At 44.9% G+C, this 19415-nt stretch overlaps 1 protein-coding gene across 2 annotated transcripts in view; it reads right to left on the reverse strand.

The window, feature by feature from the left end:
* Positions 1–287: 287 nt before the first annotated feature.
* Positions 288–19415, reverse strand: part of lhfpl2a (LHFPL tetraspan subfamily member 2a) — a 30086-nt gene continuing 10958 nt past the window's right edge. The window contains exons 1-3 of one of the 2 annotated variants that reach the window (XM_085793130.1): positions 17401–17523; positions 11821–12646; positions 288–1602 (exon numbers count right to left, since the gene is read on the reverse strand). In XM_085793130.1, coding sequence (XP_085649256.1) covers positions 1346–1602; positions 11821–12241 — 678 coding nt within the window. In that variant the 5' untranslated portion in view covers positions 12242–12646; positions 17401–17523 and the 3' untranslated portion in view covers positions 288–1345. Of the gene's footprint in view, positions 1603–11820; positions 12647–17400; positions 17524–19415 lie in introns of those variants that run through there. The other variant, XM_085793131.1, reaches the window with a different exon arrangement.

Below are 19415 nucleotides of genomic sequence, written 5' to 3' on the forward strand. Positions count from 1 at the left end.
CAGTGGAGTGGTGGGAGTACGAAGTGGCATTAAAAATGGAAATACTCTCCGAATATGAGGCACAAACACACACACACAGAGAGACGCACACGCAGAGTTCAGTTCTGCATCAGTGGAAAAACTGATCACCCGCTGGCTGGAAAACACAGCCACCCCCACCTCGAGGGCCAAACCGAGGTCTCAGCACCAAACTGAGCGGCTGAGCTGCTCCACTTGCTGCATCTCCTCCTCCTCCCTCCTCCTCCTCCTCCTCCTCCTCGGTTACAACAAACTGAAACCAAACCTGCTCATTTTTTCCCTTCTCTTTATTCGTTTGGCAGAAACAAATGAGAACAGATAGGACACTATCTATGACTCCACACACTCCCTGAAACCAGACGTCACTAGTAACAGCAATACTTCTTCATTTTTATTATGTGTCCTCAACCCTCCAGTCCAGGTTCTTTGTGCACAGATTCCTGGATGTCCGTGAGCCGCCTCCTCCTCTTCCTCCTCCTCCTCCTCCTCCTCCTCCTCACAGGTCATCTCTCAGTTTAGGCTGCTACAGGATTGAGCTCACTTCACTTCAGCTTCCTTTTGCAAAATAAAAGCACGAACAGCATTTCCGCTCGTTCCTCTTGCAGTCTGTGTTTCATCGATACATTTCAAGGGTCTGCAAAAAACACACGATTCATTCATATGACAGTACATTCTGTAAAGCTTTATAGGACATCCAATCCGCTCTGAGCCCAAGGCCTTTTTCTTTTTATTATTCTGTGAGTAGTTTATTCTGACTGTGTAGTGGTTCCCTTGTTGAGCGAAAAACTCAAACGTGGCAAACAGATCCAGGTTCTACTGGTCGTGATCTGGCGCTACAGAAACACCAGTGTTTTTTAAACATTTTTTGTTTTGTTTTTGTTCTTTTTTTTTCTTTTTTTTTTAACTTTAAGGCAAGAGTGAGTTCATCAGCTCAGCCTGGATCAAGCTGACCATCATTCTCTGATCGTAACTATGTACAAAATATATATAATCACACGTATTTACAGGTTCATGCGGCGGCGGCGGCAGACGAGGCCGCGCCACACGGGCTACACACGAATACAATAACAAGACAACAGCACCTCTAGTGGCAGAAAGACAAAAAGACACACACTGAGGAAAAAAAAGACATGGCACTTGTAGATTTCTCCCACGTGAACACACAAACATACAAAATAAGAGTCAGTTTTAGTGGTAAACAATGCGGGGGGGTCTCCGTTTCACAAGCCGGCCTTGTGAGGGGGGGGGGGGAGGCAGAAGAGCAGTTGTCTCTTGTCTCTTCCTCTCCTTCCTCCTTTACCCCGCGGTGCTAAAGTATCTGAGCCCCTCAGAGGAGGCAGATCAGGCTCTTCCCCTCCTCGATCTCCTCCTGGACCTTGTCGCTGGAGGTGGCGATCTCGGCCTGCGCGGAGAAGACGGCGCAGATGAAGGTGAGCACGGTGCCGCCCATGGCCGTGTAGAAGGCCCAGCCCATGGAGCAGAGCCCGGCCCGGTACGGAGCCGCGTCCGGGCCGCAGTACAGCTGGACCTTGTCTGAACCCCAGCCAGCGGGATACAGCATCAGACCCAGGATCAGAAACAGACCTGCCAGAGAGAGAGAGAGAGAGAGAGAGGAAACATGGAGAATTGATCAGAATCAGGGCCGGCCGCTGGCATAAACACTCTATGCGGTTGTTTAGGGCCACAGCCGTTAGGTGGGGGGCCACATGATCAGAAAGGTACCGGGGTTCATCAAGTCATTTAAACATCCTGAGGTCTGCACGTGCAGCTATGAGATGTGCTTTATAATGCATTTGAAGTCAATATTCAGCTTCTTTTATCTTACATCTGAGACATTTGGTGAAAATAGAATGGCAGAATGACAACATTTGTGCTCAAAAAGCAATCTTATAAAATTTCCTTTTAGACTTGTTTTCTACACTTATCTATTACTGTATTCATATCCTATTTCAAGCACCAACACAGTTCATTCTCATGACTGAAGGTGTGTTTTCACAAGGGATTTGAAATTTTTCAAAAAGCAGACCTCAAATTTCCAGCATTTGGCCGAAATTATTTCTTTATACAGTGTTCTAGTGCAAACTGGCCTCAGTGTGCTTACAGCGGAGGTTCTAATATTTAGACATGAAACACTTGAGTATTGTTACATCTGCAAGTATCTTAAAAAGATCAATTTAAGAAAATATGTAAAAGTCGAGAAAATGGCCTCAAACCTCAGAGGGGATAAACATGTCTGTATTCTGTTTTAACCAGTGATTTGGTGTTTGTGCTTAGAGTGCAGGGCCACAAACAAAAATCTTGTTTAGGGCCACCAACATCCTAGGGCCGGCCCTGATCAGAATAGAAGAGAGTTCATTAAACCTCAAAATATGAGAGGTTACATAACAAACTAACGAGGCTGGACGTTCCTTCTTCACATTGGAAAAAGTCTCACAGGAGAAAGTTTTTATTAAACACACACACTTTAAAGTCTTTTCCTGGAGCGTTCAACAGCTGGCGTTCAGAGTTTTCTTTTTTTTGGTCAAACATATTGGAAATTTTAAAAAGTATAAAAGCACCATGTGGGATTTTTTTGACCACACGCAGTCTTTTCCCGTAGTTTGAGGCAGAACTGATTGTTTTGAAAGAATGAACTGTCACCGTCCTTCAGCAGAAAAACCTGCTTCATGTTCATAGAGACTCTGTTAATGATGACTGCAGCAAATCCGCTGTGTGACCACCGCACAAAACATTTCCTGCCCGAGTGCCATCCTGGCATTCAAAGCATGCATCCCCATCAGGATGAACCAAAAACGCTGCAGCCACACACAAACGGTTTCCTGATGACCGTCTGCAATGATAACCGCAGCGAGACCTGCACCACCACCCCGCCCCCCTCCCTCGGTGAGTTGCCCCCCAGTCAGCCAGGCCTGAGTCTTGGCACACACTGTCAGGTCAGCAGCGCACAACGGAGCGAGGAGAACAACAGGAAAAGGTAGCCGAAGGTCTTTCCCGCCTGCCCCCAGTCCCCGGCCGACCCTCCGGCGTCCTGTGTCTTGGTGGAAGGACGGGGTCACTTCCTGTGTTACTGTGACCCACTTCTGCTGCCGCGCTGACTTCACTTCAACACTTCAATACTATTTCTGACACACAATGCTCTCACAGGTCTAAAAACAACCCTCTTTATTTCATGAGGTTTCTGCTGCCACATTAAGAACATGTTAAATGTAATTCAATGACAATAAGAGCTACATTTATTGGAGATATATATTTTTTCAATTGATATTTATATGACATTTTTGTAGCTCCCATGACAAGAATTATTAGTAATCTAATAAATCAATTGACGTGAGCAGGATTCATGGATGAATTACCGAACAAGCCCACAGAGTACAGACCAATTTCTTAATATTTTTTGTGTGCAGAAGTTTATATAGACACACAGGATTATCCCTGAGGCTCGAAACAAGCAAAAAATGTTGCAAAACAACCACAAAGAGACTCAAAACAACCACAAACTGATGCAAAACAACCACAAAGAGACAAAAAACAACCACAAAGAGACAAAAAACAACCACACAGAGACTCAAAACAACCACAAAGAGACAAAAAACAACCACACAGAGACTCAAAACAACCACAAACTGATGCAAAACAACCACAAAGAGACAAAAAACAACCACAAAGAGATAAAAAACAACCACACAGAGACTCAAAACAACCACAAACTGATGCAAAACAACCACAAAGAGACTCAAAACAACCACAAACTGATGCAAAACAACCACAGAGACTCAAACCAACCACAAACTGATGCAACAAAACCCCACAAAGAGACATAAAACAACCACAAAGAGACAAAAAACAACCAAAAACCACTGCAAAACAACCACACAGACTCAACAACTACAAAACAACTACAAATTGATACAAAAAAAACCACAGAGACTCAAAATAACAAGAGACATAGTACAATATATGAAGCGAAGCAAATGAAGCACAAAGTCATGCAACAGTCACCTCATTTGTAGTCATTTGTGGTCATATGGGAGGACTGGCGGGGGACGGGGGGCCTCCATGTGTGAGTGGGAGCAAACTGATGGATGGAACGACCAATTAAAACCTAAAACATGCTAAAGTCATCTCATCGTGAGTCAGTCGGCATCTTAGCCAAATGTATCAACTAATGATCTGATCACAGCAGGAAAAATACTTTTGTAAAATCAAATTTGAAAAAAGACTTTGTGAAATATTTCTTTTTGTTTTTTTTTGTTATTTGGCGGGAGAAGTGAAATGATGCCCTGTTTGCATTGTTTCTTCTGCTCAGCACTTCCTCCCGTGGTAGTGGATCAGTCAGCTGGCCAGACGACGGGGCCTGCCACCAATCACAGCGCAGCAGGAAACATTTACAATAATAAAATTACAGATAATAAATGAACCAGGCCGGGAATGAGAACTTCAGTCTGACTCTGCTGCTGCTGCTGCTTCTGCTTCGACCGCCGGCTCTCGCTGCTTTCCTTCACAAAAACAAGTGTGGAGGTGAAACTCTCTCTCTCTCTCTTTCTCTTTCCCTCTTTTCATTCTCTTCTAATCTCTCTCTCTTTCCCTCTCTCTGCTTCCTTTCTTCCTCCTCCCATTCTCTTGCTCTTAAAGCGCCCAATATCGTATTAAACAAGGAAATGAAAACTAGGTCATAAATTCTTTCCACATGTTGCTGCATTGCCCTGACGTCCAGACCGGCTTCAGTGATGGATTGAAGGTATGGTTTTAATTCCCAACCCCACCCCTCCTAAGACCCCCCTTTCCACCCCCTCACCGCCTCCTACCCCTCCACACACACACACACACACACACACAATCCTTCCCTGAGACCTCGGACCTCCTAACCTAATATCCCGCTGCACTCCACCCTTCCAGCCTCACTATTCCCTCTGCACTGGCTCTTGTCTCTGTTAACTTCCAAACTGTCAATTCCCCGCCATCAATCTATTTCTGATGGCCGCCTCCCTGCCACCAATCAACCCCCTTTCCCTCCCCCCCTTTCCCTTTCCCTCCCCCACCTCCTCCCCCTCCTCTCTAACCTCTGCTCCACCTTGTAAGACAACACAGCAGGTCTGCTCTCAGCTCTTAGAAATCTGGCCTCCTCTCTCCTTTCCAGGAAAAAACACAACCACGTCGTTCAGTTCATCCTCCCCCAGAAACCACATGAAGACGAAGCTTTTCTCTCTTGTTTGAAAGCGTTTTTAAAGCGTCCCTGTACTGAACAAAGGTAGACGACGTAGTCCATGTGTTATTTGATTATAAAACCGGTCTCGGCTCTGTATTAAACACTGGTAAAAGTATCAAAGCCTCGGTCTGCAGGGAAATGCACACAGACTGTGTCCAGAAAGTGAGCCTTAAAATGAGCCAACAGGACTTCCTGTAACTTTGTGATGTCACAACAATGCAGTCGACACTTACTCTGATAAAAACAAAAGGTTCATGACATTAATTAAAGAGTCTAATCCTTCATACCCCCGCCGGACTGTACACTCTTAAAAATGTTGGGTTAAAAACAACCCAATTTGGGTATTTCCTCTTTCCCTTTCATTCTCTGGTTAATATTGGACAAACACACACTGGGCTTAAATATAACCCTTCACTCCCTATAAATTCTGTAATATTCGCCCAATATCGTATTAAACAAGTAAATTGAATGCTGTTCTTTGAACTGTTGGAGAATATGGATGGCCCTGACGTCCGACCGCTTTTTGAAAGGTATCACTCTGAAGTTTTTTCCCAAAACTGAAATAATCACTATAAGTGCAACTATCATTGAGTAATCTAAGTGGGAGCAATTACAATTTTTTTAGGAATTATGCCTCAGATTTTTTTTGTTGCAATCATATGCCAAGATGAGTGTAGCTGAGAATTTAGCTGAAAACACAATGGGACTACAGCATGAAGCCTTACCTGCCCCAATTCCAAATTTGATAACAATCCTGCTAAAAAATGTGTTTTTTACACATGTTTTTGCTAAGTGTATATCTAGGCGTTTTCCTAAAGTTGCCATTGACAAACAATAACATGCGCCAAAGTGCAGCTTTTGCAAAGTTACGCATGAAAAACGGTGCTGCCTTTTCCCAGGGACCCGTGAATGCAACACATCGTTCGTAATTTCATTGGCTAATGCTACAGTGTCACGGGATCTGTTTCTATTGGCTGAAGCCATTCAGCGCTGTCGGAGGGGATGTTCCTCATGAGACACAGCCACTCGCTATTGCATCAGCCGGAGAGAGGAGCTTGTGATTGGTCGAGTGAGCTGAAATTTCGAAAGGGTCAGAGGGCAGCGCCATTTTGTAAAGATGAAATAACATTGTTTTCATGTAAACGCCGGACTTATGATAGAAATAAACGGATTTTAACTATACAATGCGTAATTTCATAAGATGCAGCAGCGGGATGAGGTTTATCTAACCGGTACAAACCGTGTGTTTTGGACAAATTACTTTACTGATGGATTTACTGGACTTTTCTGAATGTAACGACACCAAGTTTGTGGGGGAAACCCTGTGATCCTGAGCCTGCCCCTGACACCAATCGTGAGTTAATCGGCTTTTTAACGAACTTTGTTAGCATGTTTATAAAGTCTGATTCGAGTGTTTGTGATGATTATATTTAGAAATGGTCGGCATATCTTTAATCACAGAGTTTTTAGCTTTCCAACGATATGTGGCTGACTATTTCAAGTGACTGGTGACATCCTGATGACACCTCCCTGATTAAAACCCCCCCGAACGGCCCGCCGGCGGGCCGTCCGGAGTGCAACATTGGTTAATACAACAATTAAAATAAATTTTAACAGAAATAACCAAAATCTTATATTAAACACACTGCTAGGAAACTCCTCCCACCGAACGTCACCCCGTGTGTTTGGGTAGTCCAAAACAACCACACACAACATATAGAAATTACAACTCAACAACTCCATTCCCAACAGAAATAACTAGAATGTTCTCAGAATACCCAATTCAATGAAAATAACCCAATTAAATTAACCAACAGGCTCAACCTAGCAGTTGGGTTGAAAAAACAACCCATCATTTCTTTGTGTGTAGGACGTTAATTTATTCATTTATTTTTTCTCTCTTTTCTCTCTTTTCTCTCTCTCTCATGTCTGTCCCTTCTTCTTTGTGTATCTTGTTTGCTTCCTTCTTGGCCAGGCCTTGCTTGGAAAAGAGATTTTTTTTTTTATCTCAAGCAATCTGCCTGGTAAAATAAAGGTAGAAATAAAAAAATTTAAAAAATTAAATTGTCTAACATATAAAATCCATATGAACACACGTGCTCCTACTTCTTTTTAAGCTTCTTTCATTGTGACTGATTTTTGATTGGTTGCCCTGGTTCCCCGAGGATGATGATGATGATGATGATCATACTGAATTTGGACTTTTCATTCGACGGCACCAAATTTTCAGAAATTCAGTGACATCATATCTCACTAAATATCTCAATAAAACAACAAAACACTACATACAATCTACAAAATCTAAAGTGGTCAGACACATGTGGTGTAAATGTGACTGTAGGCCGTTGACAGGTTTTTTGTGATCTATTGGTTATAAATTGTTACAATTGTAAGTGAACAGATCTATAAGTGTCTAATAAATAACACAGGCTTCCTTCCTTCCTACTGTAAATATTTGTCCTTCTGAACCAGCCACACCTCCACTGCAAACTCAGATTTCCAGAACAAGTTAATAAATCCACAGGAATCCAATCTCTTATCAGTTTCCCTTTTCTTACATAATAACACATACGTACATTGTGATATCTCGTGCGCGGCCTGAGTCATCATCAGCGGACAGTGACGGAGCTGCGTAAATTCCTGTAAGGTATTGTTTTGTTTTTCCCCTTCTGTTCCTGCGTGGAGCTGAGTCACAGTCGAACAGTTAAACCTGTGACTCACCGAAGGGGAAAGTTTACAGCAGCTAATAAACGCACGAGAACTGGAGACAGCTTTACGGGCCGATTCTTGTTTGCCGTCTTGTCTCTAATCCTCTCTTCGTCGAATGAGCGACAAAGTCAAAAAAGTGTGCAGACTAGGTAGTTGAACTCGTGAATACCAAGTGTTACGGGGCCCTAAAACCGGACTGGCCCTTTAGCAGAAGGGTCTGTTCTGTTTAAGCCATTTAAAGAAGAAAAACACCTGAGCTTTCGACTGACCGGCGTTGTCAGAGAGTGTGTCATAGGGGACGAGGGAGTCTGAAGTAAAAAAAAAAGTGACATCAGTGTAAGTGAAGATTAGGTTAACGGGGTTTGGAGGTACTCCAGTGCAATGACGTGACCATCGCTGGCAACGGCATCACAATCTTCCCATCTGAGGTCAATCACTTCCCCAAACATCTGCCGTCTGGCTCCAGTTTTCTCATTACCGGAGGGGTCGGCCGGTCGGCAGGCGCTGTGGAAATAATGATTAGGAGGAGTACGAGAGAGAGAGACAGAGAGAGAGAGTCGGTGTGGTAGTTTCTGGTGGTGGTGGATAGATATCAGCGAGAAGTGATATCATTCACAGAGGCCTCACGGAAAAAAAAAAAAAAAAGTTGAAGCCCCCTCGTACTCAAACCGAGTGGGCGACTAAGTGACACAGTTGGACTCTGGGTCTTATCTCTTCCCGTGGTTGAAATGAGTAAAAGGTTATCAACCTCCTGCCTCCTTGGATGTTTGAAGCCCCCGCCATCCTTCTCTCTTTCCCTCGCCCCCTTTCCTCTTCCCCTTCCTACATCCTCATCCTCTCCACAATGAGAAGACTCAGCGGAGCGTCGCGTTACTCATGTCTCCAGGGCCGGTTCTAGGCAGGCATATATGAGGGGGCAGTCAGTCTCCAAGCTCCCAGTTCCTCATAAAGGTGGTAAACAGCAGGGTTTTAATGTGATGTAACACAGCAACAGAGCGTCTGACGGATATACAGGAGCTACTGCGACAGAGAAAAACATTTCCTCGCCATTTTTATCCAACTTCACGTAGCATAATAAAACTCCAGTGGACAGGAAGTGGACAGATGTGTGATTATGGGTCACATGTTCTCGACCTTTGAGCTCAATCGATATCTAAACATTTGTGGCTGTTGGCGATAAAGATATATAACAGATTATGTAAATAGAAACTTAAAACTGTAACACATTAGCTAATAACAAAGCAGCGACTGACCTTTGAGCTTGATCCAAACCAATAAAATCCACCGATCCTGGTTTAACAGGAACATTAAGGTATAGTAAATTGTTTTACTGATAAGTGAAGAGACTGTAATATAGTGATGCGTTCAGGGTCATGTGGTAGTCTGACCCCTGTGTGAACTGTCACAAACAGTAAAAACTGTATCTTGAAAGTTGTTTTGAAAACTGTGAACATGTGAACTAACAAGAAACATCTGAATTTGACAAATCCAGACAATGATTTGAGTTCATAACCAATAAATCTTCACCATATTGATGCAAAAAACCACACAAATACATTATAACCTTCAAGGAGTCTGGTTGATTGACACAGTTTTACAGCAACACTTCCCTTTGTGTGACTGGTGCAGTCAAATTTACTGTATTTTATAACATTTAATAGTAGAAATCGTCATATTGCTCCACCCTTTGTATCACTAATGCAGCTACATTCAGGCAGGGCCGTTGCTAGGAATTCTGGGCCCCTTAAAGAATACTAAAGTGGGCCCCTCCCTCTAACTTTTCCTTTTTTTCTTCTTAGACTACGTATGTATTATCGTTTTTTATTTAGCCTTCTTTGTTTTGATGCTAATGCAGCATTACACTGCAAAAACTCAAGTATCTTAGCAAGAATATTTGTCTTATTTCTAGTCAAAATGTAATTTCTAGTCAAAACAAATCTCATTATACTTAAAATAAGACACATCATATTAAAAGTAGCTTGTTTTTAGACACTTTTTACTTTTTTCAAGCATATTTTCACTTGGAATAAGTAGAAAAAATCTGATAGTGGAGCAAGTTTTTCTTCCTTATTACAAGCACAAAAAACTTACTTTCACTGGCAGATTTTTCTATTTATTGTGAATTTAAGTGAAAATTATCTAAAAACAAGTTAATTTTTAGGTAATGAGTGTTATTTTAAGTGGAAAGAGATTAGTTTTGACTTGAGAAATAAGACAAATATTCTTGGAAAGATGTTGAGTTTTTACAGTGTACTATGAGTATTAGTCAGGGTCTTACGCAGAATAAATCAGTCATACAAAGATTAGACTACTGGGGTTTTTATGGGCCCCACTGGGCGCTGGGCCCCTAGAATTATCATCACCTTTCTCCCCTATACAACGGCCCTGCATTCAGGGCAGATGAAGAAAAAGTAACAAAATATGAACAAAAACTTCCTCTGAAGCTGTTTGGAGCTTGTTGGGTGGACTGGTCTCAGTTTGACTCGTCCGTCACCACTGCACGCCCACCTTTTTCTGTTTGGGCCTGCACCAAATAAACAACCGTGGGGGAGGACAGTCATATAACCCCAGAGAGCTGCAGAGTATGAGCTCCAGTCTGCCAGAAGAAGAGGAAGAAAAAAAGAAGAGGAGCATGATCTCATGGCCTCCTCCCTTCCATAGTTCACCACAGTGAGTCAAGGCGGCTCGAGATCTGGCCTCAGACAGACACACATCGACACACACACACACACACCCTTCACACATACAGTAGAACCAGATACGGCGCGCGGCGACTCGACGGACCAATCGAGCGTCGGGAGAAAAAAAAAACTTCACCATACTGCGCAGCAGACGGTAAATATTTGGGTGGCAGCCGCCCGATGGTGCCATGTCTGCTAAACTGCTGACTGCTAAACCGCTTGGGTAAAAAGTTCAATCGAGGCTCCACGAGAATCAAACACATAATTCAGGCCAGTGGGAGTTGTGGCGCTGGTAATGAATGTGTTGAGCTCAGAGCAAAACTTTTCATTTACCTTGTTGAGAAATGATGCGATGCCACAGGAGTAAACAGAAACACTGAGGCTGTTATGACCTGGTTGGGGTTAAGGCTCCTCTATCTGTCCTCACAGACTTGGAGCAAATTCATATCTGAAGCCCAAACTGGAGCAGACGGTTCACATGCAACACTAGTGGGAATAATATATCAAGGAATAAAGCAGCTGGTTTCACATTAACACAAAATGAGGAACATTTTGCTCTTGTGCCCTCGCACAAAGGACACCGGTGCAAAACACGGACATGACTCCACACAGCTCAGCTCTCTCTGCGTCAACACTGATAAAAGCAGATGGGAGATAGGAGGGTAGTTTTCTTCTTTTGTGTGTGTGTTTATGGGTTTTTGTTGTATATTGTTTGAACACAAATGTTATGATTTTAATTATTTGTGTCAATAAAATGAACAAACTAACTACTTATGGTGATTTAACTGAGATTGAGATCTGGGCTTCAATAGCAGGCTGTCAGTTTCCCAAAGTTGAAAAGAGCAAATTAGTTTTTTTAAGATTTTAAGATTAGACTAAAGTGTTCACTGATAGAAACTACATAGTGCATCCAAACATATACGCAGATGTGCAATTAAAGAAGAACGTAGATGATTTTAAAATAAAATTCCTCCCTATTAGAGGCCGAAGCTGCCAAGACCTGAACCTGAACGTCCTGTCCTGTGTCCAGTATTGTACGTCATGTTGTTCTCAGACAGATTAAAGTGTATTACACCCTATAAAACCTCTTGATAGGAAACTGTGCCAGTGCTTTGACAACTTAATTACATTCTTTGACTGATTCACCCGGGTCATGAGATAATAAACAACGCAGCAAAAACATTTCAAATCTGTTCTGAGTCTCACCTGCGATCCCTTGCAGCAGTCCACACACATTGAAGATGCTCTTCTTCATGATGCTCTGGAAGCACATGGTGAAGACGGAGATGAACGCCACGGCGCACAGCAGCAGGATCCCCGCCGCCAGGAAGATAGAGGTCGCCTGCCAGAACCCGCTGGCAATCTCCCCAAAGTGTATCGCGTACGGTCCGCACAGCACCCCGCGCTGCAGGTGGGGCAGTTTTATACAGCGGCCGTAGATGCCCAACGTGGGCCTGTAGGCCTCTCCGGCCGCGGTGGCCCCATGGGGGCCGAAGACGGCGTCCGGCGTGCGCGGGAACCCCACCAGCCAGTCGGTGCTCATGAAGGCGATGAGCTCCCCGAACGCGGCCACGATGCTCAGCAGAGTCCACAGCATGGAGCGGCAGGTGACGATCACATGGCACATGGCTGACGGCGGCTGGAGGCGATCCTCTGTGCTGATTGGCCGAGAGGTCGAACGGTGGTTATGGATCTGTGGGCTGAAGCTGAGGTGGCGGCGATCCTTCTCCGGCGGAGGTGTGAGAGCGAGTGGAGAAGGAGAAGGTGACGCTGCTGCTGCTGTAGCTGCTGTACACACAGGGTTCAGGTCAATGATTCACAGTCGGCTCCTTGTGCTTCTTATCTCCAGCTGCTCGTGTCTCGGCCACAGCTGTTCTTCTTCTTCCTCCTCTTCTTCTTCCTCCTCCTTTGAGCTCACCCTCCTTCTGTCGGCTCGGTGCTCTGACTCTGGTTCTCCACCGGTGTTTTGGTGTCTACATTGTATTGAAGTTGCGTTCCCTGAGCCAGCCCGCTGGCGTCACATCAGACACACCTACGAGATAAAACACAGAGGGAGAAGAAGGAGAAGAACAGGGTCAGGGCTTTTCTTTTTAATTGCATGTGTAGAATTTAATCGCTCGTACAAGAAGAAGATTTCCTTTTTGTTTTTTTGTTTTTCACAGGCAGACGTGTGGAGGAGGAGGAGCAGACAGCTGAGGAAGGGAGGCTCCTGGTGTGGATTTTTAGAGGGGGTGTGGGATTAAGAGAGAGGAGGGGGTGGGGGGGGGTCTAATGAGTTGTGATGGGTTGTGTTCGTTTGAAGTGAGCCTCCTCTGTTTTCACTGTGTTTATGTTTAAAGATTTGTGATCAGGATGCTCGCTGAACTCTCTGGTCCCGAGGGGACGTCATGACTGAGGTTGTAAAAATACAAAAGAGCGAAACAGAAAGTTTACGTGCACGTCAGCCTTTGGGCGTGTGTGTGTGACTGTGAGTGTGTGTGTGTGTGTGTGTGTGTGTGTGTGTGTGTGTGTGTGTGTGTGTGTGTGTGTGTGTGTGTGTGAAGAGATGGGAGGGTTAACTTAGATGTGGAAACAGCAGAATGAGAAACGGATGTAGACAGAGAGAAAAACAAGCCTGAGGCCTCTCATCAAGCAGCCCACACAGCTGACCTGAGGTCAGTCGACAGTTGATAACACAACGGCTGTCCGGCTGTCACATGACCACTGATAACCTCAGTGACAACAAACCCCCGCTGCCCCGCTGCCCTGCCCGCCTCACGCCGCACACAGTGACACCACAACCAGGAAGCTGCAGACGGTATCCGCTCATAAAAAAGTCCAGTTTATGACAATGAAATGTCAGAAGATAACAAAAAAATGATCTTTTTAACTCCCCAGACGTCTTCAAATAGGATTTTTCATCCAACTAAGAGTCCAAAACACACAAATGTGTTCAGTTCCCAACAAAAGAACAGAGAAAACTCTAAAAAACATCAAAATGGAGAAGCTGGAAGCAGAAAATCTTAATAAGTAACAGTGTGATTATGAATGGAGACTCCTGTATTCAACCCTTTGGAGATTAAACAGATTTTTATCTCTGAGAGCCGTTTACATTAAACCTGAGCAGAGCGAGTGTTAAAGACACAGAAGCTGGGGGAGATTAAAAGATGCAAACAAGCTCCTTTGTGCTCATGTTATAAATTCAGCCGTGTGCCAACGCTGACAGTTGTTTCTTTTCTTTGAGTCTTTTTGTTCTGCTCCGGTTTCGCCGCCGTCTCTCGGTAGTCTGCGAGCCGTTGCTCCGCGCCAGCGTTTGGCAGAGGAGCAGAGGGAGCCGGGGGCCGCTGTTGACACGTGTGCCGCCTGCACCGCGAGGTTTCCATCACTCGGCCCCCGGTGCGCCCGTCCAGAGAGGAGAAGAGGAGGAAGAGGAGGAGGAGGAGGGGGGGGGGGGGGGGGCACAGTCGTCCCCTCTGTGGTCGGATCCTGGAGAGTTAAGACTCAGTGTGTGAGTAAGAGCGTTACACAAACTTTGATCTTTGTCATCCTGTTGAGAAATCAACAACAGTTCTCTTTCTTTTTTTCCCCTCCTTCTTCTCTTCCAGCGGAGAAAATGACCCAGATCTGTGGTCTCTCACAGGGTGGTGTGTGTATATGTGTGTGTGTATATGTGTGTGTGTGTGTGTGTGCGTAAGCTAACGTACAGTATGTTTGGACTGTGTAAAACAGATGAGATCATAAGACCAGGCACAGACAGCCGCCTCTGTGGATTTGGCCCAAAATTAATTTTATGAATCACAAGCTCATTGCCTCACCCTCAACAGATGCAGACCAACTTTTCTTTTAATGCAGCTTTTTGAAAAACTCTTCCCACCCCCTCACACACACACACTGTGTCTGTGTGACTGTTGTGTTGACGTTTAAGGAGGGAGGAGGAGGAGGGGAGAGGAGGGGGTGAGTCCCAGAGGTCCTATGACATGACTGATGTCTGACGTTAGGATTTAAGACAAACGGCTTTTCAGGCATGAGGCACACGGGCAGTCTGAAGTTTTTAAGGTCAAACATTTGCCGGCCAGTTGCGAGAGGGACTAATTCCTCCCTGACAGGAATATTGTTGTAGCCGAAACGATTCGAACCACCTGGTGAGGAGGATCGAAGCTTTGAAGGACCTGGACACTTAACCTTTGGACCTGGCTTTTGCTTGTGCAGTAACTAAGGTTAGGTTTGCATCCCTTGTTGGTTTGAACAGCATCGACCCCGGTGGCTCTTGAGTTTGTCTGAAGCTGAACCTTGGATGTGGGTTATTAGGTCTTAAAAAAAACATGCCTGGACAAGTCTGCTTCTATTAATGCACCTGGTATTTGTCACAACATATCCATGTCCAGACGTCTGCTCGCTGTGCCGCTCCCAGACGAACACATCTGAGCGGTTATCATCACGAACACAAGTTTCCCAAGATAGAGAGAAGCATGGTCGTCCATAAGGCCCCAGGTTGGATTTATGATGTCGTTTATGCTCCCTGAGTAACCAGAGGGTGGGGGGAGGGGGGTGAGGATTATTTGAGTCTCGGTTTACATACACAGAAAAAAAGTTTACGGCCTTCAGATTGCACCCACCCATCCCCATTGACCCCCAAACACTAATCCCCATGAGCGCACACACTTTTACCACACTCCCTCCTGCCAGCTGACACATTGTCCACACAACAGGGTGGAAAACAAACTCCGAAACAACCTGGTGCAGGACGGACAGTGAAGGCATCACCACCCACCACCACTCAGTCGTTAGGATTCATCCTGAGGGGAGCACAGACTTTTGCAATAAGAGAGATTTTACACGAGAAAGAGATTGTCAACATGTTTGGGCTCCATCCTCCTGGTGCCATGTGTGTCTGTGCCAATAGATGTTGAGATATTTCAATGGATGAACACCAAAGGAAAGGTTAGCGGATCGCCAAACTGATTATAATCCATCTGGTTATAGTCCCACTGGCTAAGGGAGCTTTCAGAAAATAGTTCATTTTGAACGCTACCCACCTTCTCAATTCATCCTAAATGATGCACTAGCAGTGAACTGCTCTCAACTCTTTTTTTCTCCCTTTTTATTTATTCTATGTTCAATTGTGTTCTAACTGTTTCCTTAATATAACAGAGTATTTAACTGTGTTTTTAATGTAGCTAATATGTATTTCTCTTACGGTGAGCTGAGGGCAATTTTCCATGATGGTGGACAATGAAGTTTTATTGTATTGTATTGTATTGTATTGTATTGTATTGTATCCTCTGTGCACCATGAATGTCTGTACTAAATTTCGTGACAGTATGTCCTATAATATGTCACTTAAAACAGAAAAGCTCAACTTCATGATGCATGACACGAAAAGCTGAGGAATCATCAACAACATCTTGAAGATTTATCCTCTGGGTACCATGAATCTGTCTGTGCTATATACACTAAAATACATCCAACAGTTATCACATGGCAAAACCACAAACATCTGCCTCATTATTCACTATAGGAAAACCCAGGGAATCACCAACATCTGTAGGATTCATCCTCTGGGCACCATGAATGTACTAGACCGCATGGCATCCAGTTCTGTAAAGAGTTGACCTGTTAATCAAAACTGAAAAAGGTCAACCTCATAGAGCAATACAGGAAATCCAGATTTACCCTCTGGAGAACATGAACGTCCAACAAATAATCACATATATTTCAACCTCAGCCAAAACTAGAGGCGGGGGGGGGGGCAGTCAACAGTCAAGTGCTGTCATCCCCGTAGCCAGTAACCGTGCAGCTATTGTAGTTTAAAAAGCTTTAAGTGCACGACTCCTGTTCAAAGTGACAAGTCAGCCTTTCTCTTATCAGAGCAACAAAACAGCAGGAAACGCCTTTGCACGCTGCCGCCGACAGGAAACAATCTACATATCTATGGACATGCCATGAGTGGTCACGCGTCGCCATGGAGAGTATTTTGTTTAGAGCTGGATTAGGAAGTTTATGGAAAGTCTGCATCCTGAGAGAGAGGACATCAAGACATCAGATAAAAACTTCACTACAATCATTAACCCTCTGTTTAATATTAACAAATGACACATCAAAACTTCCTTATAGATGCCCTCCTTCTTCTTTTTTTCTTTTTTTAGCCTTAAATGACCCAACAGCCAAAGCAATTTTAAAACAAAAGGAGTCCTTATAATCTGAGAGGATCCGTTTGAATGAGAATCCCCTGCAGCTACAGAGAGGGAATGCAGGAGATGATTGGTCACGGAGGACCTCAAATACCAGTCCAGGCACACTTCCTTGTCTAATAACAGCTCTGAGATTAAGATAAACCACATGGAAGAAAACCTACAACTAGAGCTACAACCACCGGGTCAGTGACGACCATGTAAGTCAATCGCCTGCAACAAAAAGGGCACAGCATCCGTCTCTTTCAAAGTGTTGTCTTTTTTTCAAAGCTCCTCTGTCGGCTTCAGAGGACAATTTAGGGATTATTTAAGGAAAAATTGCAGACTTGAGTTGTAATAATAGCCGTCAATAATGACAAAGGAGTGTGTATAGTCAGGTTTTCCACAGTAAAAGCAGCCAGCCTTTCCTAACACCTCTGCACATCTGCTCAGCATCCTGACGCGACAGAGCGGCTGTGATTCAGACCTTAAGCATAATATTTAGATCCCACATTACAGCAGCCGGGAAACAGCTCAAACGACTTGAGCGCGAAAAAAAAGGTGTCACCTCGGGAGGTTCAAACAGGAAGAAGTAAAAGCATGACAATTAAGCGGCGATATAAGACAATAGTCCAACCTGTCTCCATTGGCCTGTGGATAGTCCAGCTCTCCTGGAGATGTGGCTGCTCTGCCCTGCCTCTCCTCCTCTGCTCACACACTTTAATGCCTCTGTTTCAGACTCTGACTCCCAGACCCTCCCCACGTCCCTCCTCCCGGACGGCCACGGCCTCCTCCGATTGGCCGGGGCTCCCTCCCCCCTCCTCCCCCCCCCGACAACTGGAGCCACACTTCTTGAGAGGGTCCACATGGTGGCCATATTTCAGTGCTGAATCTGGGTTAAAATAACAAGAGCTGGAGCTGCAGAGGGTTCCTCTCTCTCTCTCCCTCTCCCTCTCTCTCTCTGTCTCAGTTTCTCGCACCTTCTCGCTCTGTTTTTGTTGCTCTCTGCACTCTTTCAATCAGCCAACGCCAACATCTTACTATCAGCCTAAAAATGAGCAAAAGAAAAAACAAAAGAACCTGACGTTCCCACAGGACAATCTGTTAAACATACCTAAGGCCTTATTTATTTACACTTTGCCACATACAGAACTTGTCCAAACTATTGATTGATACTGTTTAAAATGTGTCTGTCAGCCACTTCTCAAATCTGCATTTAAATCAGCGTTGACACCTCCTCCAGTCCACTAGGTGGCGATAATGGAGGTGTTTGTTAAAGGGATAGGCCAACTTTTTTTTTTTGCGTGTCTTGCCTCACTCCCGAGTCCATTACCAGCAGATAGACACCATCCTTACGACTGTGCGTGCAGTAACGAGGGAGAGCCCGTAATGCCCGTAATTAGCTTAGCTCAAACGCTGGAAGTGTATCGGTAATGGTAGCCTGCTTCCACCTAAAGTCATCAGAGACACTCTTCAGCAACTCTAAACGGACCGATCTTCGTCTCAGAGCTGAAAAAACTCTCCGGTAAGGCATCTTGAGCGGTCAAATGCCGGTAACGGGACGAGATCGGTCAAAACGGAGGGTTCGAGCAAAGACGGTTTATTTTGGTTCAAGCTAGCTACATTGAGGGTAGGTTAGCTTCCTATTTCAAAGTAAAAGCACTTCTGTATGTAAAGGGCAACGGGTGTTTTATTTTGTTAAAGTAACCGGAAGTGCGTTGGTCATAGGGCTGGGCGATATAACGATCTCGATACGGGATCGTGATAAATCTTTGAACGATTTCGATAATAAGCTATGGCCCTATTCCTCGATATCACATGAAAGTAAATATGCGCGACAGCAGCCGGCCACACTTCCGTCTGATACTCCGCCTCCTGTCCTGAGCATGCAGAGCTTGTTTGAGCTGCTGCAGCTAAAGGGAGGAAGGATAAGATGGATAGATAGATAGATATACTTTATTGATCCCAAGCTGTGATAAAGTGAAAGTTGTAAAAGAGGGAGGAAATGAGTGGAGGTGGAGCCGATGGCAACTGAAGCGATTGTGAACGTGTGGAGCATCAGTTCGTCTGTCCCGGCTAAAGAAGCCTGTCAGCGTGGAGTCAGAGCAACCTGATGATAGCCTACCACGGTCAGAAAGTGGAGGAAACACGGAGCTGCTTGTGACGTTTATTCTGCGGTAACATGTCTGTTTGCTCATGTACAGTGTGAAGAACATGCGCTAGGCTCAGGCCCCCACATACTCCGGCGTATTTGACTCCGCGGATGTCCGCGCGCACTCGAGGCAGACGAGGACCCAAAGCGGGCGTCCGCCGGTCCCTTCCGTGCAAAGCTCAATTTTTATGACCGCGCGGACTCAATCTGTTTCAAATGTGATACTGTATGCTTGCCTATGAAACCGCAAAAGTCCGCGGACAGTGCGCGCGGAGTCAAATCCACTCACAGTATGCGCCGACAGCCTCTCTCCCTCCCTCTCTCTCTGTCAGCGCCGCGCGCACACACACACGGAGCGTCGCGTCGGAGCGGTGAAGTGAAACAACAACCTGCAGATCACCTGAGTTGACGTGAACTGCGCTCGTGGTTACCGAGTCAGATCAATAAATAGGCTTTATGCACAGCTCCACTACTTCCTGAGCTCAAACAGGCTCCTTTCC

Source organism: Trachurus japonicus, chromosome 12, assembly GCF_045865225.1.
Source record: "Trachurus japonicus isolate A0001 chromosome 12, Traja_1.0".
NCBI classification, from domain to species: domain Eukaryota; kingdom Metazoa; phylum Chordata; class Actinopteri; order Carangiformes; family Carangidae; genus Trachurus; species Trachurus japonicus.